At 38.3% G+C, this 17185-nt stretch overlaps 2 protein-coding genes and 2 long non-coding RNA genes across 4 annotated transcripts; 3 read left to right on the top strand and 1 right to left on the bottom strand.

Moving 5' to 3' along the window:
• LOC139190737 (uncharacterized) lies at positions 1 to 1341 on the top strand. The gene is made up of 2 exons (XR_011575098.1): positions 1 to 310; positions 875 to 1341. It is a non-coding gene; the product is annotated as an uncharacterized lncRNA (long non-coding RNA).
• LOC108175086 (uncharacterized) lies at positions 324 to 780 on the bottom strand. The gene is made up of 2 exons (XR_001791902.3): positions 704 to 780; positions 324 to 591 (listed from the first exon to the last, which is right to left on the bottom strand). It is a non-coding gene; the product is annotated as an uncharacterized lncRNA (long non-coding RNA).
• Positions 1342 to 5108: 3767 nt separating the features above from the next.
• LOC103430782 (xyloglucan 6-xylosyltransferase 2-like) lies at positions 5109 to 7078 on the top strand. The gene has a single exon (XM_008368925.4). It carries the CDS (start codon positions 5481 to 5483, stop codon positions 6861 to 6863), a length of 1383 nt encoding a protein of 460 aa, XP_008367147.2. The 5' UTR covers positions 5109 to 5480; the 3' UTR covers positions 6864 to 7078.
• Positions 7079 to 11207: 4129 nt separating this feature from the next.
• LOC103452909 (probable histone-arginine methyltransferase 1.4) lies at positions 11208 to 16118 on the top strand. The gene is made up of 14 exons (XM_008392438.4): positions 11208 to 11634; positions 11889 to 11951; positions 12170 to 12272; positions 12511 to 12654; positions 12847 to 12950; positions 13055 to 13153; positions 13242 to 13311; positions 13437 to 13533; positions 13977 to 14031; positions 14235 to 14318; positions 14983 to 15164; positions 15271 to 15443; positions 15523 to 15674; positions 15791 to 16118. Exons 1-14 carry the CDS (start codon positions 11431 to 11433, stop codon positions 15896 to 15898), a joined length of 1638 nt encoding a protein of 545 aa, XP_008390660.2. The 5' UTR covers positions 11208 to 11430; the 3' UTR covers positions 15899 to 16118.
• Positions 16119 to 17185: the final 1067 nt, after the last annotated feature.

Genomic DNA, 17185 nt, shown 5'->3' with positions numbered 1-17185 from the left:
TCTACCCCTACCCCTGCAAACAAGCCCAGAAACCTCCCCCCGACCCACCTCCCTCTCCTCCTATCACCACCACATCCCTTTCCCATCACTATCTCAGCCCCCCATCCCACCTTCTCCCTCACCTCCCTCTCTCTCACTACAACTTCAACTCCTCTTTGATTTGAATTTGTATGTGCTCCCAACTCCTATTCGAACGAGAATCTGTATGCTACAACCATTTCCACCCCAACCTGCTGCAAATGCAGAGCCCAAACTCCATGGTTGCCACATCACACCCAGAAATTGATGCAGTTGCACATGACGTTCAAAGGTAAGAACCCTAATTTTTCCCCCAAATTACTCAAATCCCCATCTGGGTTCTGCTCATTTTTCGATTATGCAAACTGGGTTTTGCTTATTTTTCGATTTTGCTAATCTTCCCCCAAATTACTCAAATCATCATCGCCCAAATCTCCCCTCTGAGTCCCCCAAATATCTCATCCATTCTATTTAAAGAAAAGTTTTTTTGAAAAAAAAAAAACCCATATCTTCCCACCCAGCCACCCCCTCCCCATCACCACCGCAGAGCTCTCTCGTTTCCAGTTTTCAATACTGGAAATAATCAATTAAACCAAATTAAAAAATTTTAAATGAAAGAAAAATATGTAAAAAAACAAAAAGTAGATCTGTAATTGCAGATCTTCAATTACAGCCTTCAACATACCTTTCCACCTAACATCCTGGACACTTCCCCTTTCCCTCTTTTCCTCCGATCTCGGTGAGCTCCACCATTGATAGGAGCATATTTATGCGACTTAGTTAACATGTTTTCTTGCATTTACTTAGTTAGTTATTGCTTATAAGAGTGTTTTAAGCTATTTTCGTGTGTTTGTAGGTCCTAATAACAAAGTTGGAAAGAAAGTGCATTTTGGTGCAATTTAGAGCAATTTTGGGCCAAAATGGATTGCATGCATATGGAGCAAGTGGGATGGACGTTTTTGGTGTTTTAAAAAGGGTTTCAACACATGCAAAAATCTGAATAATGAAGTTGAAGTGTGAAAGTGTGCAGATACATACACTTAAGGAACATTTTGAAATGAAAAGAAGTGAAAGATGCCATTTGTTGGATTGCTTTACAAGATGTATTCACATTTTCAGCAACTACAAACATAGTTGCAAGCTGAAATGATGCATAACATGTGTGTAGAGGTGTAAAGTGGCCGAAAGTTGATGTTTGCAAGATGAAATGATGCAAAACATGTGTGTGAAAGTTGTCTAACAACTAGTACATGTGGAAAATGGATGGAATACAAGGCAAATGCATTAGAAATTGAAGAATGAAGGCACATGGACAGCTACAAAGGAGTTAAATTAGCAAAAGAGGAATGATTGCCTTTTGTTAAAGGCAAGACACAATGATAAAAGAGCATGTAAACTAGCTGTTTTTGCATCATTTTGGTCTTTGTTTGTATTGTTTATTGAAGCCACTTGAGTGATTCTTTGCTTTGGAGCTTCTATAAATAGGGAGTGAAGGGAAGAACACTACATTTTACACTACATCAAAAACACATCAACCACACCTCCATATTCAGAATTTTCGCCAGAAATCATTCCCTCTCTTTGCCGCAGCCTTCCTGCACTATTCTTCCATATTTTTCTGATTCTTTTTACCCTAGCCGTACCCCCCATCAATCCTAAACCCTTCCATACCATTCCCTACCCATTCTCCCATACAAATACCACCCTAGAACCTGACTTTAGACCAAGTGCCGCAGCAAGGAGGAAAGAAGACTTGTGGATGCACCTGCTGTCCAAGTTGGATCATCTAGGTGTTTTCTTTATTTGGATTTTAATGTCTAAATTTATGTATCTTTGCTTTGTGAGTATGAGGAACTAAACCCCCCTTGGCTAGGGGGGAATTTGAAACCATGTTTATGCTCGCTATATGATTTGATTACTTCTAATTGCGTTTCATAAGTTGTGAATTCAATTTACTTATCTACATGAATTAAAACTGATTTGTGTATGTTGGTTGAGAGTGCACGCTTAATTTTCATGCATAAGTTTGATGCTAGAATATAAGGGAGTTTCACCTAATCGTTATGAACTTATATTCACAAGTAGTAAAGGTTGTTGATCACAATCGTGTTAAGTAAATTATTGACATAAGTTTCATGCAATTCATAGTAACGAGTGCTTCGCCAATGCTTATGATTTTCATAGAACTTAATGATTCTTGCTTGTATCTCTATTATGCAATTCATGTAGGGAACTTGTGGGGAATGCTTTGGGTTGTCGTATGCAATTCATCCAATTCAATAACTTAAGGAAAATCTGAGGGTTAACTAGTGCAATTCACGGTTAATCTGGGGTGTTGGGAATTCATGGTTTATCGAAAAGCAATTGGAAATCGTTTTGTATGCAAGTGTGACATGTGTGGAGAAGAACCCCTTAGCTAGCTTTCCATCCATTCACTTTTCTCAAATTCGTTTTAGAATCTGTGCAATTTACAAGTTTTGTTTTTGTTTTCAATTTTCGTCAAAACCAATTCCCCATTTATTTTAAAGTGTTAGATTAAGTAGAAATTAATTTAGTTTGTGTTTTTAAAGGTCTTGAGTCAAGTTATAACCCAATTTCGTCCAATTTAGTGTTAGGTGTCAAAACTGCCCAGAAAGTGTTTTTAAGGCAGTTTTGAGTGTTTATTTGCTGTTTTGAGTCTTTTGGTTTGTTTTGGTGTTTTATAGTTTAGTTTTGCATTCTTTGAGTCTAGTTTAGTGTTTTAAACTTTGTTTTTACGTTTTGAGTCAGTTTCAAGTGATTTGGCAATCCCTCCTAATCCCCGGCCTAGAACGATCCCTACTTACATACTTTGCTACAATTGATAAAAAAAGGGTTTAATTTGTGTGCTTATATATTTCGCATCAACCATCAAACGGATATGCAATTGTAGTGAGAGAGAGGGAGATAAAAATTCAAAAAATTGTAGTGAAAGAGATGAGAGAGAAAGGAGGAGGGAGGGAGAGTTTGGGTCCTCGGTCGCGGAGTGCTTGAGGAATGGGGGAGGAAGAAACGGGGTTTAGTTTCTTTCCTAGTCGACAAAGAAACCAGAAAAGGGATGAATCCTAGTCGACAAAGAGATGAATCCTTTCTTTAAAAGAAAATTTTAATTTTTTTTCTGAGTAAATATTATAATATTTAACAGACCAATGGTGCATATTTGGCAGCCACGTGACATAATTATAGCCGCCACGTCAGCATTTAATAGACCAATAGATGAAAAATCTAACGGATATATTATTTTGAAATAAAATAGTACGTGAGGTATGAAAGTGAAATATTTTAAAGATATTGTATAAAGTTATAATATATCTCAAACCTGATGAGGTACTATATAATTTATCCTTATATTAATTATCTAGGTTAGAAAGTGATTGGAGTCGCGTAGTGCTTGCCAGTTATTGCCACATGTAGATATATCGCACATGCTATCAATTCAAAACTCCGTTTTGTTTTCGGGCCGGTGCAGGCCGTCACACGCGGACACAGACAGATCCATGTGCCTTGTTTAATCTATCTTAGTGGCGCACAAACACAACACATGTTTTTGGTTTCTTCACTTAATTTGGAGTTTGATTTGCTTGATGTGAGCCTGTGAAACTGTGAAGTGAAGCCTCTCATGATCTCTACGTAAACAAAAGTGGCCCCATGAACATGATCAATCTAGCTGAATCTCGTTCTTGTGGTCACATAGTGAATCAATAATCATAATAATATTTCTACTTTCTAGTTAGCTAAACAATGAGGCCTCATGATTTTGCTCGATTTTCTTGATTTCGTACGTTAAAATACGAATATTGTTTCCTAGTTTAGTGAATTTTATAGAATTCAAATATTAATGTTTACAAGAATTACTTACATTATGAAATATGTAAATCAGCATCGTGTTTTACAAGTGGCTCATAACGCTAAAGTGGAGGAAAAAAAAATACATATCAACAAAACATTGTACATGCATTATTCAACTTACTATGAAAAAACATTATGAAAAATTCGCCTATTTAATTTTTTTTTTTTTGTAATATGTGTATTATTATGAAAAAATGAAAATTATTAGGGAAAAGGGCATCGATGAGGACACCCTAGTGCATGAGCATAATTGTAGTGGGTTAAATAGTTAATTATTAAAAAAAAAAGAGAATTAATACAAAAATTACTTTTATCATGCAATTAAGAACTGCACCAAAAGTAGGAGTGCAAATAATTGTTTAGATTTGAAACAACTCATGAAATCAATAATGAGTTAATAATCACCCAAATATTTTTGGTATCAAAATCTCGATCTCAAATACTACCCACGACTTTATGATGCTTCTCATTTGGTAAATTCCTTTATGGCAACTCTGCAGAGTACTATATAATGGTTTAAAGTTCACAATCAGTTAGTTATAATAATTTATTATTGTATTCATCAAGATCTTAAGTTAAAAAATAACTTACAATAAACTCGTCACGTAGAAGATAATTTAAATCAAATAACAACGTGCATGATAAAAGTACATTGCACCGTCCGGGGAAATTGAAAGTCAACCCTTAAGAGCGTAGGACGCGCTTAAATTTATAATTCTCGCCAAAAAACCAAATTGATAGGCTATATCATCATTTTGTCGAGCTTAGTTTTAGCCTCCAACCCTTGCACAACACATTAAATTATATTTCTTGGTGGACAAAATATTTAGTAAATTACTATTATATAAAACGAAAAAAATATTATCATCATTCAGTAATACAATTTGATGATATTCATATTCATTTAGAAGTAAAAGGTATTAGATTCGAATATCGTGTATGGTGAATTTGATACCAAATTAAGCTGCATATTGTGTGGCTTAACCGAACTCTCACTTTTTTACTGTAAAAATATCAATGTACTAAAGAAAAATAAATAAAAATAGGAATGTGCTATCCACATATCTTATTTTACTTCTCATACACCCCTTGATAATTTCAGTCATTTGATCTTCTTCAATTCATCAAATCTGACGACCGAAAATTAAAAAAGTATGTGAAAAGTAAAATAGGGTGTGTGGATATCACACCCCTAAAAATAATCAATGAACCCTACATTTTGATATAAGTCTACTTTGATATAGAATAAAAATTAAAAATTAAAAAAAAAAGAAAAAAAAAAGAGAAAATTGGCGGGATTGGACCGCCGAGTAGTTTTTCCCTCCAACGGGATGACGTGCGAGAAGAACTTAAATAAAAAATACAACTTCTATAAATTAATTTTAAATAATTCGGAAACTTGTCGGGAGCTTATATACATTTCTGATGTTCATTCCCCCAAGCCAGCACCGACGTTTCTCCTTCTCACCCCCTAAACGCCCACCATTTCCTCCATATTTACAATCCTAACCTCCTTCGGAGTACAAAATCCTGAAGGCAGCCTCAAACGCTGCAGTTCTTGTATCCACCTTCCGGTTCAACTCGGGCGAGTCAGAATGCTGGACCGGTGCTTATGGCCTCGCCGGGCCCGCCAGATCCAGAGAGCTTTGCGGCAGGGAATGGTGACGTTTCTGTGCTTGTTCTTAACCGTCGTTGTCCTGCGCGGCACAGTCGGAGCCGGGAAGTTCGGAACACCAGAGCAGGACTTCAACGACATCCGCGAACGGTTTTACACGCACAACCGGCGCGTGGAGCCCCATCGAGTGCTCAAGGAAGCCACCCCCGAAACCAACCAAAACGATGCCGACCAGGCCGGCCAGTCCAACAACTACGCCGAGTTCGACATATCCAAAATCCTCAAAGACGAACCCGAAACGGAAGACGAGAAGCGCGACCCGAACCAGCCCTACAGTCTCGGCCCCAAAATATCGAACTGGGACGAGCAGAGATCTGATTGGCTGAAGAAAAACCCGGGTTTCCCCAATTTTGTCGGACCCAATAAGCCCCGGGTCCTGTTGGTAACCGGGTCGTCGCCCAAACCGTGCGAAAATCCGGTTGGTGACCACTACCTATTGAAATCGATCAAGAACAAAATCGACTACTGCCGCCTCCACGGGATCGAGGTCTTTTACAATTTTGCTCTTCTGGACGCGGAAATGGCCGGGTTTTGGGCCAAGCTGCCGCTGATCCGGAAGCTCCTCCTGTCCCACCCGGAGGTGGAGTTCCTCTGGTGGATGGATTCCGACGCCATGTTCACCGACATGGCGTTCGAGGTCCCCTGGGAGCGATACAAGGATCACAATTTCGTTATGCACGGATGGAACGAGATGGTGTATGGTGATAAGAATTGGATCGGGTTGAACACCGGGTCGTTCCTGCTCAGAAATTGCCAGTGGTCGCTCGACATGCTGGACGTCTGGGCGCCGATGGGTCCCAAGGGGAAGATCCGGGACGAGGCGGGTAAGGTCCTGACCCGGGAGCTCAAAGGTCGACCCGTTTTCGAAGCCGACGACCAGTCCGCCATGGTTTATATATTAGCGAAAGGGAGGGACACTTGGGGGGAGAAGGTGTACTTGGAAAACGGGTATTATCTCCACGGTTATTGGGGGATTCTGGTGGACAGATACGAGGAGATGATCGAGAACCACCACCCGGGGCTGGGCGACCACCGGTGGCCGCTGGTGACGCATTTCGTCGGGTGCAAGCCGTGCGGGAAGTTCGGGGATTACCCGGTGGAGCGGTGCTTGAAGCAGATGGACCGGGCGTACAATTTTGGGGATAATCAGGTGTTGCAGATGTACGGGTTCGAGCATAAGTCGCTGGGAAGTAGGAGAGTGAAGAGGGTAAGGAATGAGAGTAGCAATCCGCTGGAGGTGAAGGACAAGCTTGGATTGCTGCACCCTGCTTTCAAAGCTATCAGGCAGTCATCATCTTCCTGATTTTTTTTTTATTTGTTGCTAATATTTATTTTTTTAATTTATTAAGTTAATAATACTGTCAATTTGTAATTCACTTTTGATGTTTTTTTGTTAATGATTTATCTTTGAAGGAATATTAAACTTCAAATGTATTATTGATTCTTGGGTTTTGTTTGGAAAAAAATGCATATCATATATCGAGGTGGAATGATTTTCTACCCTCCTATTCCTATCCATTTTCATCAATCTACCCTCCTATTCCTATCCATTTCCATCCCTTTATCTCATACATTATTTTTTGTCTTATTATCTTTATAAAAAAATCAATATAAGATATTGACGTGGCTTAACAGTGACTGTTTACATAGGAGGGCATGGAAGGGTAAAGAGATTAGAAGGGTAGAGAATTCTCCTCCTATGTCAAGTTCCTCCTTGCTCTCTGGAGTGATAAATTTTGATGTTTAATTAGGCGGGTGTGTTCGATTGAGATTTTAAAATGCACATGTATGTAAGAGGAATTTGTAAATGACTTCAAGTACAAATTTGCAATTCCTTTCACAAACATTTGTAATTTTCATGAAAATCATTTCTAGTTTATTGTTTATTAACTTGATCTCAATTTCTTATAACTTTAAATTTCTAACTCAAGCATAACTTTAATTGTGATTAACACATTAACAGTGTCAAAAATTCGACGTAGTTTGTTTTGACAAAAAAAGGTAGGTTTTTTTGTTTCAAAGAAGATGTCAAAATCCTAAATGAATTGACATCGTCCACTTGGATGACAAATTTGAAGCAACGTCGAAATTTTATTCTGTTTTATTTTAATGCTAACCCACATATTTCTTTATTTTTCTTTCATTTAATGATTATTTTATCACTAAATTCTGACCTACTGATTTTATAAATAACCAAAAAGCATTCTAATTTGACATCACGTTAGAGTATGAGTCTTTACAAAATGTTATTTTGTCATATCAGCTGTAAAAATAAATTTGACATCTGCATTGGAGATGGTCTAAATGTCATAATTGAAACAATTGATTTTTTTAGTTATTTGAGAATGCTTAACATGTATTTTTCCAAGAAACTCTCAGCACACCTTCGTCTTTAGTTTTTCTTTTGTGACATACATAGCATGTTTGATTGTTGAGCTTCATATATTAATAATTTGTTTTGATACCATGTTGGTATACGAGCATTTCATTGAAAATCAAATGACGATATCCATCGTAGAATGCTCTCAAGAAACACCAATTTAGTTACCTCATTCATTTAAGAATCCACCGACCAAGATATAACAGTGAAAAATTTCAATATAAATAATATCCAGTTTTTGGGCTCGGATTCCTGACCCAGTCCAACACAGTGTATTGTACAAGTTAGTGGTGGTGGGTCCAGCCCATGGACATCCCACCAGCAAAAGAAGATCTCAAAAGCAAAAGCATGCAAGCTGTTAAATTTGGGCCAAACAAGCCGTTAACACACCCAAAACCCCACTACCTTTAAAATATCAACTCCCCGAACAAGCAAGGAAACCCCTTGCGCTTCCCTCTGGGTCCCACAACCGAATCCAGCAATCGCAAAGTAACCGCATCACCTCACCTCAACTCACCCAACACGATCCTCTTCCTTCCGAATTTTTTTTTGTGGAGATTCGTAAATTGTGTTCATTTATAGTACAATGTACAATTAGTTTTATAAGATACTGTTTGTATTTAATTTTAAATAAAAAAATTAAAATAATATATAACCACATAATGTACGATAAACAGATACAATTCATAAACTTCCAGAATCTTCACACAGAGAATCCAAAGGATATGTAAAAAATCTTACGGGACAATTGTGATTAACACATTTTAATTGCATAAGAGTATTTCCAAAGGATATGTAAAAAATCTTACGGGATTATTTTGACAAAAAATGTGGTTTTCTAGTTTAAGAGGAGATGTCAAAATCCTAAATGAATTGATATTTTCCACTTTGCAGCCAAATTTGAAGGCAATGTAAAAATGTTCTTTTGTTTTATTTTAATGTTGGCCCACATAGTTTTTATCATTTTTCTTTCACTTATTGATTATTTTATTATTAAATTCTGACCCACTTAAATTTATAAATAACCAAAAAACATTATAATTTAACTTCTCAGTTAGAATATGAGACTTTATAAAATGTTATTTTGTCCCATTAGCTGTAAAAACTAAATTTAACATCTACATTGGAAATGGTCCACATGTCATCGTTGAAACAATCTTTTTTTCTAGTTACTAGAGAATGCTCAACATGCTTTTTCTGGGATACTCTCATCATACATTCAACTTTAATTTTTCTTTTGTGACACACGTTGAGTCTCATATAATAATAATTTATTTTGATACCATGTTATAATATGAGCATTTCACTCAAAATTAAATGACAATATCCAATGCTCTCAACAAACACCAACGTAGGGGTGGGCACGGGCCGGGTTGGGCCCAAAATTGAAGGAACCGGACCGAACCCGTTTGTAAATAAAACGGGGCGGGGCGGGACGGGTTTTGGATTTTTCAAAATAGGATCCGGACCTAACCCGGCCCTTTTAAAACGGGCCGATTCCTACGGGTCCCCACGGGTCCTAAGGGTAACCTTCAAACGTTGCATGCTCGTCGGTGGCGGATTAGCAATGGCTTTAAAATCAGAGGAGACGATGCATTTCTAGCTGCCATCAAACAATTCAAAGCTAAAAGTACTGAAGACGAACAGTATATCCACAACAATGAAGCATCCACTACGATAATCCATGCCAAGAAACCCAATGGTTTTATCCACTAATTAAAAAATCAAGATGGCTCAAGCCGAACTGCTCTCAGAACAAACGAATTCATAAAATACAAAGGGTATGTTCAATGAAAACCCAAATTCTCTTAGAACCCACAACAAAAAAACAAAAAACAAAAACAAAAAAAAACAAAGGGCATTTTCAATGAAAACCCAGATGCTCTAAAGTCTAAACTCCACAACAAATTAAAAAAAAAAAAACCATCTCAGATTTCCCACCATACCTGCAGATTAATGAAAACCCAGATGGGCCAAATGCCAAATCTTGCAGAAAATTAAGATCTGAGAGGAGACACTGGAAGACTAAGAACAAAGGGCATGGTGGTCGATTTCGATTCGCTTGGCGCTGACGATGGTGGTGTTTGACAATCTCGAGGCGCTGATGTTGAGGATCTTCATCCTCTTTGCTTGGGACTGTAGAGTTCGACAATCTCGATTTCAATTTGGAAGAAGATGAGATGGTGATGAATTTTGATTTTTTTTGAAGAGTTGGAAGACGGACAGGGGGAATCGAAGACAGTGAATTGGAAGAAGATGAGATGGTGATGAATTTTGTTTGACAATCTCAAGGCTTTCGTGTCGAGTCGGTGAATTGTGATGGCTTTCGTGAATGAATGGGAGAGACAAGAGAGAAGTCTGACTCAGAAAAGATCCAATCAAACGGTGAAGTGGAGGTGTGATTAAATCCAATCCAATAATCCAACGGTAGAAACGGTTCGGGCCGAGCCCCCGTTTTTCCTGATTTTTAGACCCGTCCTGCCCCGTCATTTCCTCCACCCTGCCCCGCCCCGCCCCATTTCTTCTCCAAAATATTTAGACCCGTCCCGTACCCGCCCCGATCCGCTTGAACCCGTCCCGACCCGCGGGTCCAGGACCCGTTTGCCCACCCCTACACCAATGTAGCTATTTCATTGATTTAAAATCGTGGGTTTTTTTTTATTAAGAATCTAACGACAATTCTTATTTAAAATTTACCTAAGTTTTTGGGCTAAAATTCCTGACCCAGCCCAACACAGTGTATTTTACAAGTTAGTAGTGGTGGGTCCAGTCCAGCCCATGAACATCCCAGTAGCAAAAGAAGATCTCAAAAGCAAAAGCATGCGAGCTGTTAAATTTGGGCCAAACAAACCGTTAACACACCCAAAACCCCACTACCTTTAAAATTTCAACTCCCCGAACAAGCAAGGAAACCCCTTCCGCTTCCCCCTGGGTCCCACAACCGAATCCAGCAATCGCAGTAACAGAATTCTCTCCTCTCCGAATTTTTTTTTCGAGATTCGTAAATTATGTTCATTTACATCGTACTACTAGTTTTATAAGATAGTATTTGTATTTAATTTTAAATAAAATATAATTTATAATCACACAATTTATGATAAATGAATACAATTTACAAACTTCCGAAATCTTCATAAAAAAAATCTGACCAGAATCCGGATTCTCAACTCACCGCCAACACAATGGACACGTCAGCACATGTCCACGTTGGAACCTTTCTCTGAGGAATGTGTGAACTCAACTCTCCTCAAAGCTCGCTCTCTCACTATAAAATCCCAACTCTCTTGTTTGTTTCGTTCTCTGGCGGCTCTCCAAATTCTCCAACCCTTTCCCTCCTTCACTTTCTCTCTCTAACCAAACCCTAATTTTCTCACTCCTCCACTGACTTCGAATAATCAGTCGCTGCTTTTTCTTTTTCCTTTTTTTTTTCCTTTATTCTTTTGATTTTTTAATTTAGTAAATATCCCGATTGAGGTTGGAGAAGGCGATAATGGAGGGCTCTGCGGCAGAAGCAGCGAAGAAGCGGCAGGAGTTTGCATTGGCATCCGCCTCCGAGCTCGCTTCGTCGTCGTCTTCTTTTACTCTGGCACCGGCGGTGGCTCGGTTCAGCGCCGAAGACGGAGTTGCAGAGCTCCGGTTTCAGCAGGAGGCTGAGTCCGATGCCCGCCTCAATGTCGATCTCCGAACTGCTAAGGTTTGCCTTTTATTTGGAGTATGCTGTTTCAGTTTAGTCTTTTTAAGTTAAGAAGTATTCAGCTTTGTTTGGTTGCCGAGAAAGTGAAGGAAAATAAAATATCTAGTTGAGAACAGTTTACTCTGGCTTTACTGCTTAAAAAATTTAATTATACATAGATATATGAATATGCTGATTTTTGTCGGTAGTATAATATTTGATACAATGTTGTAAGTTTGTTGTTTGATTTTGGTATGTGTTTCTTCCGTCCGCAGCTATTCAAGTTAGGTCCGGTGCAGTCGGTTTGCATAACGGAAGGTTCTGATACCGACAAAGAGGTAACCGAAATAGTTTATCTTTACGCGTTTGCATTTTGATGATTTTACTTTGCAAACTTTTGCAGTGCCAAATATGTATCACAGTGGATTTTCACGTTGATTGTACTTTTTCATGCAACATTGTTCGTTGTTTGTACCTTTGTGCGCAACATTTTTATACGATTCATTCAATATCTGTCGGATGTTTGTTTCTTGTAACATTACTTCTTTTGAACCAGAAATCGTATTCAAGGGGAGTCACTATTCGTTTTAATAACGAGGAGGAGAGTGCAGCCTTCCATCATGCATTTGAGCAATGGAAGAAGGACCTTGTTGATCAAGGTTCTGTTCCGAAAGTTTACTTATGACTATTTTGACGTATTTCTTCTGTTTGTGGATGAATTGACCGAAGCAGTACTAGATGAATATCATTGCACATCTAGAACATAGCTATTCTGTTGTGACATGATTGTGTCTTATGAGTTCTTCCATGCAAATACTCCTATACTTTGACTGTCTTGCTTCTTGTCGCGCGGCGTTCATTTCTTGTCAATTAATCCGTTTTTGTGCACTCTTGCAGGACAAAAGTTACCAAATGGAGAACTATCATCTACCAAAAGCAAGTTTGACGACAAAATAGAGCCGTCTTCTGCTAAAATGTATTTCCATTACTACGGACAATTGCTACATCAACAGAACATGTTACAGGATTATGTTAGGACAGGTTAGTTCACTAACTATATTCTTGTTCATTTTCAACTTCACGTTTCTTTTGTTTTGGAGTTGAGATGTATTCTTGAGCTTCAGAATCCATATTGTAAATTTAGTATTTACACTAAATTTTATTAGTTTCACTAAAAATATCCTATGAGTTGATGTTGAATATGTTAGTAAGTGCCCTGGTTATCTACTTCAGGAACCTATTATGCTGCAGTCATAGAAAATCGTGTGGATTTTAATGGTCGTGTGGTTGTTGATGTTGGTGCTGGCAGTGGTATTTTGTCATTATTTGCTGCTCAGGTACACTCAGCTCTTTGATCAATTAAGTTTGTGTATAGTAATCTTGCATATTTTGTTTTGGCATACCTCTTCTCGATCTTCTATTTCTTTTCTTCCCAATATAGGCTGGTGCTAAACATGTTTATGCTGTGGAAGCATCTGAAATGGCAGAATATGCACGCAAGCTAATTGCAGGGAACCCTTCACTGGGTGAAAGGATAACTGTGAGACTAATGATGTCATTTCTGAATCTTTTGTCCTTTTTTTCTTCATTCCTGTTCTCTAATGGGAACATATGTCATCTACATGTAGGTAATCAAAGGTAAAATTGAGGAGGTTGAATTGCCAGAGAAAGCAGATATCCTGATCTCAGAGCCAATGGGTAAGCCTCTATATGTATTTGCTATAGACATTCAAATGGATGTTGCCCTGCTTTTCTTGATGTATCTGCTCCGCTGATAGTCTGAAACTAGTCCTAATGTAAACTTTTCTTTGTCATGGCTTTAGGCACTTTGTTAATTAATGAAAGAATGCTGGAAACCTATGTGATTGCAAGAGATCGGTTTCTTCAACCAAATGGGAAAATGTTCCCCACATTGGGAAGGTAATTTAACCTTTGAATTTCTTCTATGTTTTGTTTTCTGGTATCTCTTGTTTACGTTATTTTACTTGTATCATGGGACACTCTTTGAAAATATCAACTCTAGGTTAACAAAAAAAAAAAAAGATGTCAGCTGTGGGATATTTACCTTTTTTTTAGACAAGAAGTGGGTTCCCAGCAGTAAAATTATTTTAGTTCAGATCAGGATTAGTTAGGTAATGTTAGTTACTAGTCATGATAAAATATTCGATATCATATTACCTACATGTTGCCTGGCCACGTTATTTTTCTCTTGGGTTGTTCGGTGATGCTATATTGCTATGTTAGATCTTTCATTTCATTTGCTTGTGGTCCTAGTGTATATTGATTACTATTAGTACCTATTCAAAATCGTTATATCTGTTACTTTTATTTTTCTCATCAATTCAAGTTGATTACTTCCGCAGGATTCACATGGCACCTTTCAGTGATGAATATTTGTTTGTTGAAATAGCAAATAAGGTGCGTATGTCGTCATCATTTTTCGTTAATTTATATAAGGAAGGACATTATGCATGGATAACCATTCAGAAACTTGTAACCTACAAGCCATGCACAATGCAGCTGATCTAAAAGTTCTATTAGATTGCTGTTATAAACGTGTAGTGCAATCAATTTCCTCTCTTATTTGATGTAGATTAATGTTCTTGTTTGTAAATATACAGGCCCTCTTCTGGCAGCAACAAAATTATTATGGAGTTGATTTGCAACCGTTGTATGGATCTGCATTCAAGGGATATTTTTCACAGGTCTATATATTTCTTACACATAACTTAAAAGTATTGCAAAACTTGTACGTTATTGCTGTGTTTTGCAACCATAGTTTACATGTGTAGGTTAAATAAGAACTTGAATAATTAAACTATCTTTTTTTTTTAACTTGTTAAATGGAATTTTAGTTTTAGGATTTCCTGGATTCTTCCTATTTCCTATTCCATGAAATTACGCTTGACGATAAACCTAATCAAACTTGATTTGTCACTCTGTGCATCTCCCATTCATCCTGTTCTTGGTAAACTCTTGGCGCGCTCTTCACTTTTCATGGTCTAGTGAAATAAGGGATAGCTACGTACCCTCTGCCATCACTATTTAAGAATCTAATTCCCTTAGTTGATTGGTATGGTTTTGTAAGAACCCAGCAACTTTTATTGACTTGCCTAGGCCTTTGAGCTAAGGGGGGTTTATGCATCTCTTAAATGAAACAACAAAAATAAGTGGACATATGCAACATCAATAACTTTCCAAGGGCTTTTTGCAAATCCCTCAGACCGAAATGGCTGAATTTCCTTGGTGAGTGATTATTTAAAAATTCCAGGATCCAAAAGTTTATCTGTGCAAGACATTTTATTGGTGGTTGTTTTGGTTGCTAGGACTTGATGATGTGCTGAATTATTCTGTTTTATTCTCGTACAGCCTGTGGTAGATGCCTTTGATCCAAGATTACTGGTGGCTCCTTCCATGTCTCATGTGATTGACTTTACCAAAACAAGCGAAGAGGACTTGTATGAAATCGACATACCTTTACGGTTTACAGCTGCTGTAGGCACTAGAGTGCATGGGTTAGCATGCTGGTTCGATGTCTTGTTTGATGGGAGGTAATCATCTGAATCAATGATTTGTGTAATCAATATAATCTTCTGCATTTCATTTATGATGCAAATTTGTGGGTCTCATAACTGCTTTCACATTGCTTATTTACAGTACCGTACAAAGGTGGCTTACCACCGCGCCTGGTGCACCAACAACCCATTGGTACCAATTACGCTGCGTTCTCTCTCAGCCAATTTATGTGATGGCAGGACAAGAAATCACTGGCCGACTCCACATGGTTGCCCACAATTCTCAGAGTTACACAATATATCTCACTTTGGCAGGTCAGTGTCTAATATAATACTTGTTTTGGCTTCAGATTTCTTTTTCTGGTTTTCTAACGAGTTATGGCCTCACCTTCAGCTAAAATGTGGGGCCCTGGGGCTGAGCTAGGAGGAATAATTCAGCAGTCTTCTTGTAAACTTGATCTCAAAGAGCCCTACTATAGAATGTCGCAACCGCAAGCCTGCACAATTGCCCAAGATCAGCAACCACATCAGCAAATACAGACACAGGTAAGGGCTATCACCGTCAACTGGATCCTATCCTTCTGAATATCTGAATTATTGTTTTTCGGTTCAAAGCATAATGACTTGGTTTGTGTTCTTACATTATACCCATTCACTCCCAGGATTTGGACGATTCTGAATTTATTCCACAACAACCCTCACCGACTTCAGGCTCAAAGATCTTACTGGAAGAATTTGCCAAATCCGCGGGGGCTTGGAAGAACATTTGATCTCTGTTTGTTTGTAACATAAACTGTTTTACTCCAGCAAGTGCTAGGGTTCCCTGTTAGTCGTCCACCACTTCCCGTTTAACTCTGGTCTCTCACTTCCTCCATGTCCTAGGGTTTAACCCCTGTAAATTAGGTATTCACTTGAGTGGCTTGTGCAGCATATTTATGCAATTTTATCTTGATTTCACCAGCTTATCAATAAGACTCCGTTGCGAGTGTACCCGAATGTCTTACATTTTGAGAAATGAGTTGAGGGCTCGGACCACCTGTGATAAGCCTTGTTCCTCCGCCCACTAGGGTTGCTTCCATGAACGTTGTTCAACGTTAGGTCATCGACTCAGGCAGTTTTACCCTGTAGGGTTTAGGGTTGCTACATGGCCACCCGGTTGTCTTGCATTGATGATCCATGGAAAGTACTGTCTTCAGTTTTCCTATAGGGTTGACTCCCTGAATGTTATGCAATGTTAGGTTGATAGATTCGATGTCCCTTTGCATTACACAGTAAAACAAAGAATTCATGGTATGTACCACTGTTGGTTCGAGAAATTAACGGTTAGATTTTGCATATAGAGATCTGACGGGTCAAATCTTGCATGGAACGTAGCGTACCATTCTAGTTGGACCCTATGTACAACACTTGGATTATTGTATTGGTTGAAATATTCGTCAAAATCTTCAATTGATGCTCTGTACAAATGCAGCTCTAAGCAATGTGCTGTACAAAAGCCACTAGTCTGCTCAACCCAGAAACAAATCGGAGCAAATGTCGAACCGACGGAATCTCGACTGACCGCAGCTACAGCTGGAGATGGAGATTGTTGAACATCAACCATATATTATAGCAGCGGCTGCAAAGCGTGCTGTGCTCTGGAAAGGAACCAACTTGAGATGGTGATCCTTTGCAAAGAAATGTACTGTTTATTTTTAGACAACTATCTTATGACATTACAAGGTGCGTCCCAGATTCAGTCTTACGTGGACTGATAAAATTCATTATAAAACTGAAGCTTGTCACGGCTAGGAAGACCACATATTTACTATATTCCCGCAATATCTCTTGAGGTAAGTGATGTGTACAGTCGACATCCAGTCAGAAAAATTTATTAATTAACGTGGCATATATATACACATCATTTACCACGTCAGATGATACACAAATTTGGTATAAAAATATGGTCTTTCTAGCATTTTCCTTCTCAAAAGAGTAGATGTTACTACCGTTCCTGATTTTAATATAATTTAATTCTCAAAGGTGGAAAATAACGAAAATGCCTCGATTGTTGACTT

The sequence above is a fragment of the Malus domestica genome, chromosome 13, assembly GCF_042453785.1.
Source record: "Malus domestica chromosome 13, GDT2T_hap1".
Lineage (NCBI taxonomy): Eukaryota > Viridiplantae > Streptophyta > Magnoliopsida > Rosales > Rosaceae > Malus > Malus domestica.
The sequence above is the reverse complement of the archived record's forward strand: the minus strand, read 5'-3'. Positions and strand labels throughout refer to the sequence as shown.